The following is an 18,136-nucleotide window of genomic DNA, read 5'->3' on the forward strand; positions in this document are numbered from 1 at the left end:
GAGCTCAGGTAACGCTGCCTCTCTGACCTCAGGAGGGAGAAATGAACATTTACTGATATGTGTTCGTTTGGATTACCCAGAAAATATGTTTAATAGTAAAACAACACTTAAGACAAGAAATGACGCTGCAACATGTAAATATAATCAAGTTAGATTTACTGGAATGTATCAAGCATCACCTACAGTATAATGTATTAAAGCACTGTTAGTCAACATTAAAATAGTAGTTCTATGAAACACAGATGTAATTAAGACAACAGTAGTGGTTAAAGCTCATTCTGGGCAATGAAGGGGTTTTACCAAACATGCTTCTAAAAGGTGCAGTGTTCAGATCCAACATGGATCTCTAGTAAACCAGAGCGTTGGTTTTTCACTGGAGTGATGAGATGCAGATGTGCGATATCACCCGATCTTTAGTGTGGCTGTTTTATTGGTGCTCTTTCAGGAATTCTTTCATAAAGGTGGCCAGGGCTTCAGTGTCCTCCACCGTCACAGCGTTGTACAGAGATGCACGAATTCCTCCAACTGACCTGCAGGGGGAGACAAACACAGCTCCAACACAACGAATCATCCAACTGCTGGCGTTCATGTCCAACTTTACAGAATCTAACTTGGGTTCAACTTCGGGACCCGGTATTCTCGCTCGTTAGTAACCCCTTGAAACATCAATAAAGTGGTCTACGTGCAGGTGGGACTAACCTGTGTCCTTTCAGCGATAGCATCCCACGTTTGGACGCGCCGGCCAGAAACTCCTTCTCCAAGGTTTCGGCTCCCTCTTTCTTCCCCACACGAAATGGTATGTTCATGCGGCTTCGACAAGTCACGTCCACGGGACACCTGGACGGAGGCACACAGCGGCACGCAGTTCCGAGTTTAATCTTTCCCCTTCATGACTTAAATCAGAAGTGTTCTTCATCGTTACTACCATCATTGTATACTACATGGCCTTTGGTTTGCTTACTTTGGCCTTTTTGTTGTGAAAGGGAGCACTTATTTATTATTTTGAAGGTGGAGTACAAGTGTGTTTTACAAACAGATGAAAAAGCATTTTATGTTTAACACCTGTTGCCATTGCTGCTGGCTCAGCAATCACAATGCCGAGAGGCAATAGAAATGCACCTTTAAAGTTTCTGGTCTAACGAGAGCTGGATTCTTTTTGGAAACCAAATGGTGGTCATGTTTTTTATTGTTTTCCTTCTTAGCTCTTGGAGCAACAGAAATGCTCACAAGAAGACATTCTGTGAACCATCAGTGGAAGAGTCAGATCATTCAGCCGGGGATGCAATGCAATATTTCAATGCTGATACAATCAGATAAAAGTTTTAAATCTTCAACCAGGACTTTCCCCAGAAGGTTTTACCCTTCACTGAATTTCCCATTTCAACATCCATTGCTGACGTTTTCCCGACACTTACTCATAGAAACCATTGGAGGTGTTGATGATGTCATAAATCATGGAGGACTTCTGCTTGTTGAGCGTCTCCATGGCAGCGCTGCCGCCGTTGTTCTTAATCCACTCCAGGACCAGACCCATGATGTAGATGCTGAACCGACAAAATAAAGTTCTGAATCATTTTTGACACAATGATTGTGAATTGTTTTTAAATATCCTGAAAGAAAAAGGTCAATATTTTGGGAAACACTCGTATTTGCTTTCTTGCCGAGAGTTGTATGAGAAAATCGATACGTCTCATGTTCTTATGCTACATATAGAGCAGCAGCTGGTTAGCTTGGCACACATGTACAATAAAGCCTGGAAACCGCTAGCCCGGCTTTGTGCAAAGTTTCATCCTCACAATCTGAAACATATCTCGTATTTTTAGTATCCAAGAAACTAAACATAAAAATTCACTGCTTTACTAAAGACACAAAAAAGCGTCAAAATTCACCAGAGGTACTTCCTGACCTAATTAATGCCGTAGAACAAAACACTGAAATCTCTTTAACTTGTTTGAACCACAGACTTTTTTCAGGCAAAAACTCATCAACTTCCAGACGAGAGGAACCGGAAAAGACAAAAAGCCGACTCATCTCTGGTGTTAGGACTGATTCTTGCAGCACTCTATAGTCAAGTACATAAAAAATAAAAAAAAACACAACTAAACAGCCGGTACCTGAAACACGGTGGTGTGTTGTAGAGGGAGTTCATTTCAGTCTGCACCTTGTAGTCCAGGATGATGGGACACTCTTTCAGGGCGTGTCCCACCAAGTCCTCTCGCACGATGACCACGGTCACCCCGGCACAGCCCACGTTCTTCTGCGCTCCGGCAAAGATCAGCCCGAACTACACGAGAGGACACGTTGTAATGCGACACGTTACCTTGCTTTACCTCATTAGAACTTCAAACATTTTATCTCATGCATTTGTTTTTAAGATTCCCCATTTTGTATTTTACATGAGTCCAGATTTCCCACACATTTTAGGTATAATAAAAAGGTTTTCCTAACAACAATCGATATGGAACTTTGGGGTGGGGGTGGGGTCCTCACCTTTGACACATCCACGGGTCGAGACAGGAAGTTGGAGGACATGTCGCTGACGAGGACCACCCCGTTTGTTTCTGGCGTGAAGTCGTACTCCACGCCGTGGACCGTCTCGTTGCAGCAGTAGTACACGTAGGAGGCCGAGGGGTTCAGGGTCCAGCTGCTGGGGTCGGGGATTACTGGAGGGAGCAACAACAGAACATCGTCAAACCACCGTCTTTGCTTCAGTCTTGTAAATTAAGCCATTGACTTGTTAAAAAAAATTCCTTAAAGAAGGAGGACCAAGAACATTTGCCCTGCTCTTTCTGGATCTTGTTCTTTTAAGTATTTTTTTATTCCCCCCCCCCCCCCCCCCCCCCATCCATCCATCCATCCAGGGTGACCAATTGGCAAAATTGGCAAAGAACCAGATGTACCAGCAGTCTCAAATGAAGAGTGATGGCAGCTTGAAGAGCGTACATTTCCATAAAAGCGCTGTATAAAGTTGCCTCCAAACGAGAACTCTGCTTCAAAGCCCCGGTCGGACACAGCCATGCGGAAAAGGCTGCTTGCATACTAGTCTTTCACTGGCAGTCGGCTCTATTGTTTATTGTGGAACAGTCTGGGCACACAGCCAGCGCTACTTTTGATGTGGTAATTAAATTGCAGCTTCGGTGAATTGAGGACTCGGAATTGCTCGCGTGAACGGACGTCTGACTCGACGTGTCACCCCGGATGCTGGACAGATGGAAAAGAAGAAAAACTTGAAATCGCCACCTCACGGTTGTACGCCTCCTCACGGTTGTACGCCTCCTCCAACCAGTCAAGTCGCAGTTTAAATCCATGTGGGTCCAAAAATGTCATCACTTCATCATTTCATTCTGTTTCATTCTGTTAGACATTTGTGCGAAATTGTCATAATTATGTCCTAATTCTGGATTATTGCCCCAAAAAAATAGTTTTAAGAGTTCAGTGACCACCAAAATCTTATCAGTTCCTTCTTGAGTTCAGTGTCATAAACCGTGCATTCTTACCAACGGTCATTAGGGGGCGACTCCTCTGGTTGCAAAAAGAAGTTTGGTTGTATAGAAGTCTATATAAAATGACTTCTCTCTTGATTTATTCCCTCAGTAAACATGAGTTTATGGTCTAGTTTCAAATTGTCTTCAATACATCATGATGTTCATTTCGTAAATTCTGGTCCATTTAGTGTCAATCAGACTATAAAGCAGGGTATGCGTTAGGACTGGCTTACTGTGATTGACAGGTCGCTGCCGCTACGTCATTCCAAACATGGTAACTTCTGTTCATTGGTTGCGAAAAACCACAACATGCAACGGCTGTTAAATCAAAGACGGCGACAGCAAAATCTGTGAACTCAATGCTTAAAAACATCCATCCACAAACCAACAGGCGACGTCACGATGACTACATCCACTTATTGTACAGTCGGTGGTTGCAGGTGGACTCTGGTGCCAAATTTAAAAAGAAGCTCCTTCCAGGCGTGAAATTGGATCACTAGTACATACCGTATTTTCCACACTATAGGGCGCACTGGATTATAAGGCGCACTGTCAATGAATGGTCTATTTTCGATCTTTTTTCATATATAAAGCTATAAGGCGCATTAAGCGAAACAGTCAGTCAGTCAAACTTTATTAAACGTGTTCACAATAACTCTCAACATTGTTCAAATGTTAATGAGCGTATTCACAATAACTCCCAACCTTGTTCAGTTGTAACACGTAAAAAAAAAGTCTGATACCGCTAAATCAAAAGTTAGCGTAACTCCGTAACTCTGTGTGGTCTTCTTTACTTGCTTCCTCTACTTCCGTACCATTGATTCATTAATGTTGAATTCTCTCGCAGCAGCTCTATTCCCATGTTCTACTGCGTGACTAATGGCCTCGAGTTTGAAGTCCGCGTTGTAAGCGTGTGTCTTGACAGGTACCATTTTGGGGTCCTTATACACACACACTGTAATATTATGGCGAAGCACAGTATGTATTACTCCGCGACGCTCCTGACTACGGTAGCCGTAAAGGGGTGTTCACGCCAAACGCGTTGCGAACCAATCGCGTTTGGTTGAAATTCGCCGGGCGTTGCGATAGATGCATTTTGCGCGTTTCAAAATTTCGTCAGAGTTGAAATATTTCAACTTCCAATGCGAGTTGCAAACGTTTCGCAACTCACCAGCCAATCAGCGTTGAGATGCCTGTTGGGCTGCTGCTGCTCTGGTAGCGCTGGAAGCGGAAGCTATCGAGACGGAGTCGGTCAAACTCCCCGAGCTGTGTGAGCCTACGGGTGATGTTATGAACCCAAACACCAGGGCGTTAGATGTTCCGACGTTTATGGGATGTCCACAACAAGTATAAAGCAGAACTAGTGGTTATTTCGACCGTGGTGGATGGTGGAATTTATAATTGTTTTTACCGAGACAAGCCACGAAGATAAGCCACGCCCCCTTTTCGCAACTGGTTGCGAAAAACACAAATGAACACAACTTGACTGGCGAATAAACTGACGCGTTATAAAGCCGTTTGGTGTGAACGCACCATAATGCTGCAAGCGGTGCGGCTTTGTAGTTTACCAAAGTCGTACTAAAACATTTTGACAGAGCGCCGTGTACCACACAAAATCGCTTCGAGGTCAGTAAGCACAACCAGAATTAATTCATAAAAAAGGCGCTCCGGATTATAAGGCGCACTGTCGTTTTTTGAGAAAATTAAAGGCTTTTAAGTGCGCCTTATAGTGCGGAAAATACGGTACTTCCAATGCTAAAGAAATGTTTGTCACAGTTAGAACAACCAAACCATAAAAATACCATTATTAGTCTGCTTTTGAATCACTACAACAATGCACACCAACTTACTCGTGTAACGGTCCAGCTTCGGGTGGACGATGTTGACTTTGCCGTACTTCTCCGCCTCTTTAGCGGCCTTTTCGGACCACGTGCCGGTTACCAGGTAATCGGCGCATTTGTCCTCTTTGAGGCCGATGAGGTTGAGGGGAACAGCACTGAACTGTCCCGACCCACCGCCCTGCAGGAACATCACCTTGTAGTTGTCGGGGATGTTCCTGTGAAGAGGGAAAAAGGCCCCTGTGATAAAACGCTGTACGCTGACTGACCAGTACGCTCATCTCACTGTCTCTCAGCACACGGTTCGCAAAATGTCTGAAAACAAGATATTTGGGCATTAATAAAGGAGATTAAAATTGACTGGGTGCTGCCGTAGGCGCGTTTTCGATAGCGGTAAGCGTCCAGCTCACTGACAAACACATCGCATTACTCGGTTTAAAGCAGGAAATATTAGCAGCAACTATATAATTTATATATATATTTATTTATTTATTTATTTTTTACAGGGAATGTTGCCACAGTTTGTAATACTGCAAATATATAAATATTATAATACTTTCCTCAATGGGCCAGAGGCTCAATAACCATCTTTACGTTCTTTTGGCGATAGCGATTTATTGAAATGAAAATCTTCAGGATTGCAACTTTAAATTCGCACAATTTTAGCAAGAGAGAAATTATTCCTATACGTAAATCACTGGAAAAAATATATATTAATGCAATTATTTGTGGTATTTGGCATATCTAAATGCGTTTAGGTATGTGAATGGTTTGTGTCTATGATGATTTCATATGCACGTTGAATGTCTGGCTTTTCCTGAAAAGTTAGAACACCCTGAACAATCACAAAGTTTAAAGTAATTGAAAAACGGTTGGAGGTGAAAGACGTCTAAAGGAACACAGGAGAGAACGTGCAGGGAACCATTGATGTGGCAATGCAATTATCACCATCATCCTCCTACTTGTCCCGTCAATCAAGCTTTAGTTTAGTCGGGTACTTATGCAAGTTTCACGCGGTGCGGAGGGAGGAAACAGGAACAGGTGGAGCCATTAGAAAGAATAAAAAGCAGCACTTACAGCAACTCTCTCATCAGACTCTCCGTTTTGTTGATGATTTTGTTGAAGTCCGCTGATCGGTGACTCATCTCTGGTTGGAACGGAATCAGAAAACACATGACTTCAATCCCACCGTCGCTGGCATTTACACACATTATGTTGGATTATTACATTTCACTCTGGCACACAGTATGGCCATTATGGCTTCGGATGAACTTTGGAAAAACAGATGGGGCCTTTAACTATTGTTACGAGACTCGAAACATCGTAAACTCATCCTTTAATTAGTTTAAATCTTCCATAGAATGCATTGATCGGGAGAAAGACAGCAGTTTGGTCTCCTGATGCGACTCACCGAGAACGCTAACGCCGATGCCACCGTAGTTGAGGAACTCCTTCTGTGCTTGAAGCAGCACCTGAAATGTAGAAAAGCACCATGTTAAAAAGGCAGGTTTGGTAATCTTGAGTAACTAGCAGGAGTACGGGAGTTTTTTTTATTTATTATCTCACCGAAAAAAACACAGCAGTGTTGCCAACTCTTTCCCCATGAAAGCAGCTGGCAGCATTAGCTTTAAACGTTGCTGTCAACACAGACAGCCCGTCCCTTCAGGCCTCCCTTCTGGGAGTAGCGGCGACCTGTCAATCGCAGTAAGCCTGTCCTAAAGCAAAACCTGCTTTATGGTCTGTTTGACTCTAAACGGACCATCATGCTGTATTGAAGAATACCTGAAACTAGAGATTGAACCATAAACTCATGTTTACAATGTTTAACAAGTTTATAAAGTAGAGTCATTTTCTCAGACTTCTATACAATCTGACTTCTTTTCACAACCGGAGGAGTCGCCCCCGTTTGGTCAGTCGAGAAAATGCAAGTTTTAAGACTCTTCCACGTTGGCTTCACTCAGCACAAACAACCAACATGGCTAATGTTAGCACTCACAGCTGTCAGGTTAGCAGCTTGCAGAAGACTCCAGTGACAAGTGTTGAATTGTAGTGGATTTTATATACACGTGCACATGTAGATAAGAGAGGTTATGTTTTAAATTAATACATAAAGAAAGTTATGATAATTAATTTGAGGAATATTCTGAGGAATGTATTATAAAGCATAAGAGAGGATCACTGTTTTATTATTCTGTTTGTTAATGACAAATGTAATTAATTGTATGATGCATGAGAATGAATGGATGTTTTATTGTTTAGACAATAGTTAAAAAGGGATGCCGATTGAAACCTGAGATGTTGCTTTTATTCTGAAGGCAGGATAATAGGGTTTTATTCTGAAGGGGAACTTCCTGTCCTTGACCGGAAGTGTGCGCTTTGACCCCGCTAGTTTATCGATTCGAGGCATTCTTTGAAGTGGCGAATGGAACTAACCCTCAGGTGTGAACCTTATGTCTTATTTGCTGCTCAGCGTAGCATGCTGTGTCTCTGAAAGGTATTTGCATGAATACCTCCACTAACCAATTGGAGCTTAGCTCAGCGAATGGACTGCGAATAAAACTAATTGTAAGACGCGAATTTGGTCTCTTACGTGGTGACGCAGACAGAAACTGCTGGCTACGTCAGGAGACTGTGGAAGTGAAGCCATGTGAGCGCGTCCGGGCCTGGACTGTATGTATGTATACTGATGACTCTTGTTTGTTATGATTAAATAATGATTATTATATATCTCTGGCTTCGGAGCTTCTTCTTCCAAGCACCAGGTAGCTCGAGATTCTCTGAACTTTTACACAAGCAATGAGTGCACAGGCAGAATATGTGCAGTTGGTGGGAAGCTCGATTGAGATGGGTTTATTACAGTTCTGCGACAACCACAGATACCGTATTTGTAATTTTCTTTTAAGCTTTTGGTTCATTGATTGCTGTTGGGACGTAAAGAACATTTTAGAAAAAATATTTAAAAAATGTTTGAAGATTGCCTTGAGGTATTCCTTCTTCAGTTCAGAAATGATGACGCCGTCTTGAAAGAAAGCTGCTTATGAGGAAAGAGAAGAAGTCACATGCTATTGTTTTTACCAGGTTATTCATTCTGTTTATTATTATATTCTCATTTCTTTGAGGGTCATTTTAAGTGAGATATATATATGTGTGTGAATACTAATTGTGGATATTGTAAAATAGTGTGTACTGTAGTCAGCGCGGTAACGGAAACACATGAGGCCCCCTGCAGAATAACCCTGAGAGGGCCTCCCCCTCCCCCCCATATGTAAGGGATAATGTATTGTCCGGCGGTCATTATCCAAAGATAAACGAACAGGACCCAAGCTTTTCTTTTGAGGGAAATTTATTCAATCAGAAAAAACAGCTCAAACAGAGAACAAATGTATTCCAACCGAAACAAAACATATGCTAGGGCCTATCAAACAGCTCAAACAGAACATATGTTACAACAACATAACAAATATGCCTACACATAGTCGATACACCGGTAGGCTACTTTCTACAGGTTTGCATTTGAATACACATGTGCACGTCTTTTAGCAAATCTGTGTGCAAAGTCTTTAACCACACTCTTTACATCTAAACTGCGCGCACGTTTATTCTCTATGCTAAGGATGGCCAGACCTGACAGCCTCTCTTGTGACATGGAGCTTCTGAGATATGTTTTGATCAGTTTTAGCTTGGAAAATGACCTTTCTTACTTAACGGTTACTTTTATTATTTTGTACAGAGCCGTTGTCTTCTCAAAAGGGTTGCAGTGTTGTACAACGTGAAATGAAGTTAAACAACGATGTGGTTGTGGAGATAATTAAGGAAACGTGTCCGATAATGGGCGCAGGGGGTATAGTGAGAGCATAGGTTTAATAAGGTTAATGTATTTTCAAGCACAACACATAGACAGAGCAGTACAGCTGTCAAAGTATAACGTTAGCTACGTGGTAATGTTAGCTATAGCAAACAGTACAATACCTGTCTCTTCTGGCAGATGAGTGCATCCTTCACCAGCTGGTCGAAAAAGACTTGTAATTTTGGGAAGTTTGGCATTTAATTCAGAAATGTTCCGTTTTGGGCACCACAATGTTCTGCTTTTGGGCACCACTTTTAAATGTGCGTTTCATTTTTCCTCAAGAGAATACACCGCGGCCCAACAATAACACCAGTCCGCGTAGCAGGAGGCCCTAGTGGTTGCCTGTTACGATTGCCTTTACAACTATTATTTAAAACTTATAAAGCCAGTTTAAAATACTTTTTTTATTGTGTATATTGTGTTATATGAGAGAGACAACTTTGAGGGATATCTTAATGTTATTAAGTAATGTAATATTATTTATTTATTACATAATTCGGCCCAGATTCGGCAGCCGATAAACCGGTTGCCATATCTCAGACAGAATCTGCCCCTGTCCGTAACAGCTACACCTGGGCCAGACATGGCAACAGTGAAATGTGCCAAAGGTGGCTCACATTTGGACTCATCGAGCCGGAACACAGCCGAGTCAGCCGACACTTAGCCGCCATGCGAGGCCCCCTGTCACTGCGAGGCCCCCCCGCAGTGCGGGGCTGCGGGGTGATCTCTACAGGCCTGACTGTAGTAGTGTAAAACTATGATGTGTAATGTAATGATCGTACCTTGAACATCTCGTACCATTACAATCCTCGTGTCAATAAGTGCATTGCTATCACCAACACCTCGGACTCAGAAGTAACTTTGAAACAAATGTCCACCTTTCAAGATGACACTGCTTTTTAAAAATGATTGATCTTGGTGTTTGTTTTGCCGTAAAACCGTGCATGTAGTTTGGCGAGCGTGATAAGTCTCTCTCCTGGCGCTTCACTCCCTGTCATCTGGAGGCGGTTCGCGCCGCCGCTGCCAGCGAAGCACAAAAAGGAGCCGGTTTTACACTCGGATGAGGATGATGCAACTCGGCCCGCAGTGTTCAGCCCAGCTCTCAAGCCGACAGGCACCACCTCGTAACTGCGCGCAAGTCCCTGTCGTTACGAAGAGAAAGTAGTGCCGACGGAGTTACGAACGTTGCATTAGAGGAGAAAGAGAAGAAAGCTCGTTTTTACACACCTTTTCTTCCCCTCCCACCCACTCTATTAACGTTACACAAGCAAAGTGCGCGTCTACACTTACGGATTGCGGAAGTTTTGCAGGTCCGGCGCCAAAGTTGATGACTTGTTTCGGCTCCATGATGTGAAATGAGAGAAAGATTTCCCAGTGGGTGTTTGGTGTGCTTTGCTTTAGAGATGTGGATGTCTTTCTCTCTCATCGCGTGGATGCAAATTATCTAGCCGTGAAATGTTGCGTTCTAGTACCCCGCGTAAACTTGTGTACTCCACTGACAAAGCGAGGTAGACTGTAAGGCTGTAATTATTGAGGTGTATAAAATAGAGAATACATCTGTAAACGCCTTTTAGCTTGTTCGTGTTCATTTATGTTTAATAAGTAACATAATTAGTTATATATTTCCCACATATTTGCATTATTATTAAAAAATATATGTATTCAGAGATATAAAAAACAAACAGAGCAAGAACTGCCACACATGTTGAGTCTGAATCCATTTCTGTTTTATTTTGATATTAAAACTCGTCAATAAAAAAAAAACAACAGATACACAAAAATAAAACAAAGACCATCCGATAAGTGTGTTATATTCGTTCACGTCTGTAGAAATACAAATATTTCCGGCGTCACGTGAAGGCAGCATGATAACCCGGAACTGCCAGGCTGCCGTTTTATTGTCTGGTGTTTGGTAAACGGCTTTCATTGGTGAACTTGTTTTAGGTCCTGACTGGTTCCGCGGTCACGCCACACAACACACAAAAATGCTGAGACAGGCAGAAAAGAAAAGAAAACTTCATTGCTTTTAATGTGATACTATTAACATCACAGTTAACAATGTAGCATAATGAAGGACTATTTAAATAACAGCATGCAGCCGAGGAAAACGTGTTTAAAATGTAATGGCCATTTTATGTACCGTTTGAAATCAAAATAATTTAGATAAAATACAGGAGTATTATGGCTGTTCTATCAAAACATCCAATTAATCAATGGGACATGTGGGAATTTGGACATTTCAAAATCAGTCCTGGTCAGCAACTTAAAGGTGCACTTTGTTCCTGCAGAGATACAGGTTCTTAAGGGGGAGAGAAAGGATTTGTGGGTAAATCTCGATTTGAGAACAACGAGGTCACACAAGCAACCCAGTTAAAATGTGGCGAGCCTGCAATGAAATAAACAACCAGGAGCAAAAACATACACAAGTTTGATATTCTTTATTTTGAGGAAAATATCCATCCCATTTATATGCAAGTTTGCTCCACCTCCGATTGCACACGTACACATCACATCAACAGTAGCTTGGCTGACATCACAAGTACAGAGTATCTGCGTATACATGCGCACATAGAGTCACAGACAAAAAAAGAGCATGTTTCAAGACTTATACCGATCTTCTGGGGACATACATCTGATTGTTATTCCTTTTGGGGACAGTCTAATGTAAGTCAATGTAAAGTCCTCTAAAGTGATGGAAACACAAATGTGTGTGTGCGTGCATGCGTGCGTGCGTGCGTGCGTGCGTGCGTGCGTGCGTGCGTGCGTGCGTGCGTGCGTGCGTGCGTGCGTGCGTGCGTGCGTGCGTGCGTGCGTGCGTGCGTGCGTGCGTGCGTGCGCTCTTGTCTCCAGAACAAACCATAAATGAACAATGAGCTCACAGTGTCCGAATGCCCAGCGTGACCTTCAGGACCCAGATGAAAGAAAGAGCATCTCTGCTTCTCCTTTGGGTGTCGGGCGATCCACATCTCCCCGATCCTCTGGGTCCATGTTTCCCACCCTGACTCTCCCCCTCATGCGCCACAGAAATATGGCGGGGAAGGCGTGCTTGAAGGCCTTTCTGAAGTTGTTGCCCAGGAAGGCGTAGACCAGCGGGTTGACGGAGGAGTTGGAGTAAGACATGCAGTGACCCCAAATCCTCAGCTGCAGGGGAGCAGAAGTGAGACGGACTTAGAGGAAAGGCATCGATCTGCGGCACAGTCTTTGAAGCCAGAGCCACATCAATATGTGTGACCGCAGTCCTGTTATTCACCGCCATTGCCTGGAAGAGCTCAACTTAGACTGAAAGGTCCACACCTCATCACAGAGAATGTGATACAAATTATTTCCGTGTCCAGAATTGTCTACATTTCCTGTATGGTCATTTCAAGTTCCTGTTCGCACTGTAGCGTAGCAAAGGTCACAACACTACTGCTATATTGTGAATTATAAGTGACGTATTTGTGTAGTCTTGGCAGTAAGCCGTGCACCTGTTCCCCTGACAAAAAGCCAATGGTTGAAAAAAATATATATAAAAATAATAAAGAAGTCTTGTTAAAAAAAAACATAAGAAGTAGAACGCTAACGTTAGACAGGCTATGGCGTCCTGAGCGCGAGGCTGTGAAGGCAGACGTGAACACGTTTTGTAGTCTTATTTCACCACTTGTTAACGAACGGCTTTTCTAAGATGTGTTCAATCTTTGAAATTCATGAGAGGGGCACACATTTTATGTCGTAGGACAAAAAGTAAAACTCTCTTCAGCTTGTGTTCACCACAGGTCTTCTCTCAGGCATCGAACCAAACGATTCAAAAGAAGAACATTGACTTTGTGATGAGGGAACCGGGAGGGCAACAATGCAGACTCATTTCCTAGTTGCCGGACTCATTCCAGTGGTTTTCTATTGGCAACTAATCCTTGATCTTTGGTTGCCTACTTTTTAACGATTGGAAAAACAGGGACAGCAAACAGCAAAATGTGAAGCCCAAAATGAATACACTGGTAATATGTGTGGCATTGGTGACATTTCTACATGTGCCCACAAGCATCTGTTTGAGAGACATTGCCGAAGCAAATTAAGTGTTTTGACTATAAGAAGCAATAAAGAACCAGATGAATCTGAGCGAAAAAGAAAAAAAAAGACAATTATGAAGACTTGGGAGGAAAAGTATCCCGACATTGAGCTGGACGGAAAATCATACTGGAAAGCATGGACAACAGTTTTTCATTATTGAGTTGACTTATGACTGTAGTGTCTTAAATAAAAGGGTACTAAAAGTAGCAACCATATTCTTCCATATATATTTTCAGCTCAAGGCCGGTTAGTTCTGAGCGTCTGAACAGCATGTGACGTCACAGAGAGTCAGTCACCTTGTACAGAACGTAACTGCGGAGGCCAAAAGCTTGGAGGAGGATGCAGACCTGGATCGGGCCCCAGCAGATGAGAAACAGGGCCACCATCACCACCACCATCCGGGAGACTCGCGCCTGCACCGCCGCCGCTCGTTCCACCTGAGCCTGGAGCTGGAGTCAGGGAATCACATTCGGCCCTCTGTGGATTCAACACGCACGGATGTAGCAAAGCAACTCTTACTTGGTGGCTGCTGTCGATGGGATCCACGCCAGCCTGCCCCATGCGCTTGAGCATGAAGGCGTAACAGGCGCTGATGGTGAGCAGGGGCAGCAGGTAGACGGACAGGAAGCTGTAGATGATGAAGGCTCTCTGGAGGCGGGCCGAGGGGAAGACCTCGCTGCAGTACGTCTGGGGTCCAAACCAGTCACCCGCCTCCAGGCGCTGGTACACGGCGACGGGGATCGACAGAAGCAGGGAGCCTGGAGAAAACGGAGGGGGGGAGGGACACACACACACAAAGTCTCTCTGGGACGTTTCTTTTTCGTTCCATCCGTTTTCTGACTTTGGATCGATAATTAGCATCAAAAGAAAGTGAGAGTTGTTGAAAGTTATTCCCACTGTCATTTGCCGATGTGTGCATGAGGTGCGTGGTGTGTGTTTGTTTGTGGCATACCTATCCAGATGGACACGGAGATGGCCAGCGCCATGCGCGGGGTGCGTCGGCGCAGTGACTGCAGAGGGTAGACGGTCACGTAGCAGCGGTCCACGCTCATAGCGGACAGAGTGATGCACGTCGCCTGAGCGGTCACCTGAACCACACACACACACACACACACACACACACACACTTTGTACTGGTAGTGCGCGCAGACATTTTTATAACGATTGTTTTTCATGTTTGGGGTCTAAGTCTAGCTTCTTTGTATTACTTTGGTAGCTGTACATCTGTAGAGGGCTTCAGGAATGAAGCCAACCCCGAGAAGTTAGCGTCGCACTGGTTCCCTTGACCAGTTGAATTTTGAATTATTGCTGAAAATAATTCCTGTGACAAACACATCTTCCTCTGCAGGATGATCTTCACAAACAAACTTTTTTTTTTTTTTTGAAGCATGATTGCAATCGGCAGGAGTAAAAAGCTAATGTTTGGCTATAAACAAACTACGCCACGTTCACTCGTCGGCCTAGTGGCGTCTCATTTAGCCACTTGTTAGCAACCACATTTTTAAGGCGTGTTAAATCTTCAAATGTCACAAATAATGATACATTTTAGATTGGAGAACAAAGCAGTAAAATACCTTATTCCAGGTATCTAAACCATAACACATGGACTTCAACACGAGGAAGTGCAAAGATTCTCATTCCTTTGTGGGGTTTTTACGACTCATTCCTGCAGCCCCCTATAATGCAGAAACCTCTCATCTGACGCTTCAACGCCTCCACGCTGGCTACAGCCGTGACCGGAGGCATTGTGTCTGCCCGATCCATTCATAGGAACGGGACACTCGAACTGAATAGAATTTGGTGGTCAAACGTCACTATGACCTCACAAAATACACGTTTTTATTTGGCCATAACTCAATAAATCAGATGACAGTTTCACACAAAAGTGTCCCATACGATAAAGGGATGAAGTGCTGATGTTTTGGACAGACATGAATGTAAAACGTAACGTGTGCGCCTCTGACCTGCTGAAGGTAGTTCACCAGTCGGCACATAAACTCTCCAAAGACCCAGCTGGGCAGCGGGTAGAGCGTGGCAGTGAAGGGCACGCAGCAGACAAGGAACAAGATGTCGGTGGTAGCTAGGTTCACTGGAAGAGGGCAAGGGCAGTGGTTATTAGAGAAATGTCATTCGAGACAAAAGACCACAAATAACCGCATCAACGGCGATAACATTGGGAGATGCTGAGGTTTCACGCTTTCAAACTCCACCAGCTAGAACCCTTTCAGACGACTCAGAACAAAAGGTATACAACTTCACACAGTTTCTTTACTCAAGTAAAAGTATTGTTGCTCTCAATAAAATCTCTTAATTACAAACAATATTACGGCATTAGATCTTATAGGGAGGTGAGATGATAATACTAAAAAGAAGTGTGAGATTAAAGACACCTTTCGACTAATAGGCTGAAAGTATATATATATATATATATATATATATATATATATATATATATATATATATATATATATATATATATATATATATATATATAAAAGAGCCGGTTGTGAGCCCTTCGGAAATGTTACCGATGTAGAAGTTGGTGACAGTCTTCATCTGCTGGTGCTTGGTGACCACGTGGATGACCAGCGAGTTCCCCACCAGGCCGACCAGCATGATGAGGCAGAAGAAGGTGGGGACCAGCCAGGCATCGACCAATGCCGGCGGCCCCTGGCGGCCCGCCGTGGCTGTCGACTCGTTGCACGCCGACCCGCAGTCCGGACCACGGTGGGCTGCTGGTTCTACGGACATCTTCACCGGTCAGAGCCAGGAGTATCCTACGGTACGGAGAGCGCGTTTGACTTGGGGCAACATGTCTGCTCTTGCTACCGCATCAATTTATCAACACCATTTAAATGCAACACAAAAGTCTGCAAAGTCTGAAGAATTACCATGAATTAAAAACAAAAAAATAATGGTATGTTTAAAATGTTTCATGGTTTATACATGTTCTTTACGGTAGTTAAATGAATACTTCCTCATTTGCAATACATTGCTAAATGTAAGCATATAAGCTACCTACCGCCGTATCATGAGCCTCTCTTACCTGTGTTCTCTGTCTGCTCTGGAAGGTTTAGTCTCGTGTCGGTCAGAGATGGGATGCTGTTCTGATCTCTGCAGGTCTCAGATGAAAGCCCTGTTATAGACCACCATCACTGGTGAGGGGAGGGGGGTCGGAGGAGAGAGGGGTCATACTACTCTGAGAGTATTTATGTGAGAGCGAGAGAGAGAGGTAGCAGAGCTTTACACTGCCTGTAATCATGGAGGTAAAATGTGAAACGTCTGCAGCTGGATTCAAACATCTTCTTCATCTTGTTGACATCCAGAAGTTGCAGTCGGTGTTCGATGTCGCCACGAAACTTCCCCAGTCGATCACCCACGTTGAGACGAATACTTTCTGCTGAAATGTCATGTTTAAATATGCAAATTAGGCGTTATTTAATGGTAACTGTGGCTGAATTTAGGAGAAATCTACAGATGCAAATAGACAAAGTAGTAAAAATAACAGCATAATGTGTATTTTGGATGTTTTCTTTCCCCTCTAGTCCTATGTGCAGGAAGCAGAATGTCAAAATTGACCGGAGCATGAAAACTAGTTGTTAGCCTGTAGTGTTACACAAAGGAAAAATTGAATTTCTTGCAGAAAAAGATGGGCAGAATTAAAAAAAAAACAATTGTTCGGATAATAGCCGATTATGTAGTTTACAATGCGGGTCAATCTACTCAAACCACAGCCTGCAGGCAACCCTTATTTTACGTTTTATTTCATCAAATATGCAGCCGATGCATTCTAGAAAACAGGGAAATCAGAATGACGGGCGCTCACCTGCAAAACAATTTAAAAAAACGGACGACTTGTGGAGCCAGCCGATGGGGTCGTGGTGACCGTACAGCTTGATCTCCCACTCATTTTAAAGCCGCCATTACGTGTCTCTGGATGTTACCATGCCAACCGCACAGCGAGACGCTCAGTGACATCAAACTCGCGCGTGCGACAGACAAATACAATTTGAGCTTAAATCATTTTGCATTGTGTCTTTTATAGTTAACAAGAAACCTCAACAGGATTTTGAATCTTCATTGATTGTTTTATATTTTTATATTCCAAATCAGATGCTAGTCTTTTTATTGCGCAAGAGAAGGAACTTACATTTTTCAAATAAAGCATATTTAGTCGAAGGTAGGTTTTACATTTCAAACATTTTCAGAAATGCTTTATTTTGTATCATCTCCTGCATGCTCGGTTCCTAATATCGTGCAACTCCTTCGATTCATATTGTATCTTGTGTCTAAAGAGCCATTATTACCTTCGCAAAATACTTTTTATTTGTAAATATGTCTGTTTGTTATTCGCATAACTCAAAAAGTATTAAACCGAATCGCATGAAATTTGGTGGGATGATTGGCTGTTATCCGGGGACCATTTGATTAGATTTTGGGAGCGATCGGGTCAAAGGTCAAGGTCAATGTCAAGAAAAGGTCAAAATCGTATTTTTATCATAACGCGGTACATTTTTATCCAATTGGCATGCAACTAATGCCAAAATGTTCAGAATTCAATGCCCGATCTTGTGATATACGACATGATACAATGACGTCATAACCCTTCTTAGCGGTTGAGGGTCGAAGGTCAGGAAATTATTCTCAACGCAAACAAAAGTTTCAAAATTAATAAACAAAATCACAGGTATTAATCTTCATGCATTTGGCCTTGATGTTTCCATGGTAATGTTCAGGGAACTTGTTTCACGAACGTCCGGTTTTGGACATGTATGTTCAGGTACTTGTCCAAACAATTAATAAAATACATATCAACAGAACAACCATTTCTGTGTCTTATATCTTCGCAGCACATACAGTCCAAATTGTATCAAATACCACTACATGGTTTTCTTTCAAAATTAATAAATCAAGGC

The 18,136-nt window shown here is 43.0% G+C and overlaps 2 protein-coding genes across 4 annotated transcripts; both read right to left on the minus strand.

The window, feature by feature from the left end:
* Positions 1-139: 139 nt before the first annotated feature.
* On the minus strand, positions 140-10,655 carry psat1 (phosphoserine aminotransferase 1). The gene is made up of 9 exons (XM_034542481.1): positions 10,461-10,655; positions 6,735-6,795; positions 6,401-6,470; positions 5,336-5,541; positions 2,491-2,663; positions 2,115-2,284; positions 1,416-1,544; positions 700-837; positions 140-530 (listed from the first exon to the last, which is right to left on the minus strand). Exons 1-9 carry the CDS (start codon positions 10,515-10,517, stop codon positions 428-430), a joined length of 1,107 nt encoding a protein of 368 aa, XP_034398372.1. The 5' UTR covers positions 10,518-10,655; the 3' UTR covers positions 140-427.
* A 1,320-nt stretch (positions 10,656-11,975) lies between these two features.
* kiss1rb (KISS1 receptor b) lies at positions 11,976-17,567 on the minus strand. 3 transcript variants are annotated; one of them, XM_034542376.1, is made up of 7 exons: positions 16,267-17,567; positions 15,749-15,997; positions 15,185-15,309; positions 14,173-14,308; positions 13,740-13,978; positions 13,517-13,669; positions 11,976-12,311 (listed from the first exon to the last, which is right to left on the minus strand). In XM_034542376.1, the coding sequence occupies exons 2-7, from the start codon at positions 15,969-15,971 to the stop codon at positions 12,075-12,077; spliced, it is 1,113 nt and encodes a 370-aa protein (XP_034398267.1). In that variant the 5' UTR covers positions 15,972-15,997; positions 16,267-17,567; the 3' UTR covers positions 11,976-12,074. The 3 variants fall into 3 exon arrangements, with proteins under 3 accessions (XP_034398267.1, XP_034398268.1, XP_034398265.1); XM_034542377.1 differs by lacking the exon at positions 13,517-13,669; XM_034542374.1 differs by having other exon boundaries at positions 13,517-13,978.
* Between the last annotated feature and the right edge of the window lie 569 nt (positions 17,568-18,136).

This window comes from Cyclopterus lumpus, chromosome 9 (genome assembly GCF_009769545.1).
Source record: "Cyclopterus lumpus isolate fCycLum1 chromosome 9, fCycLum1.pri, whole genome shotgun sequence".
NCBI lineage: Eukaryota > Metazoa > Chordata > Actinopteri > Perciformes > Cyclopteridae > Cyclopterus > Cyclopterus lumpus.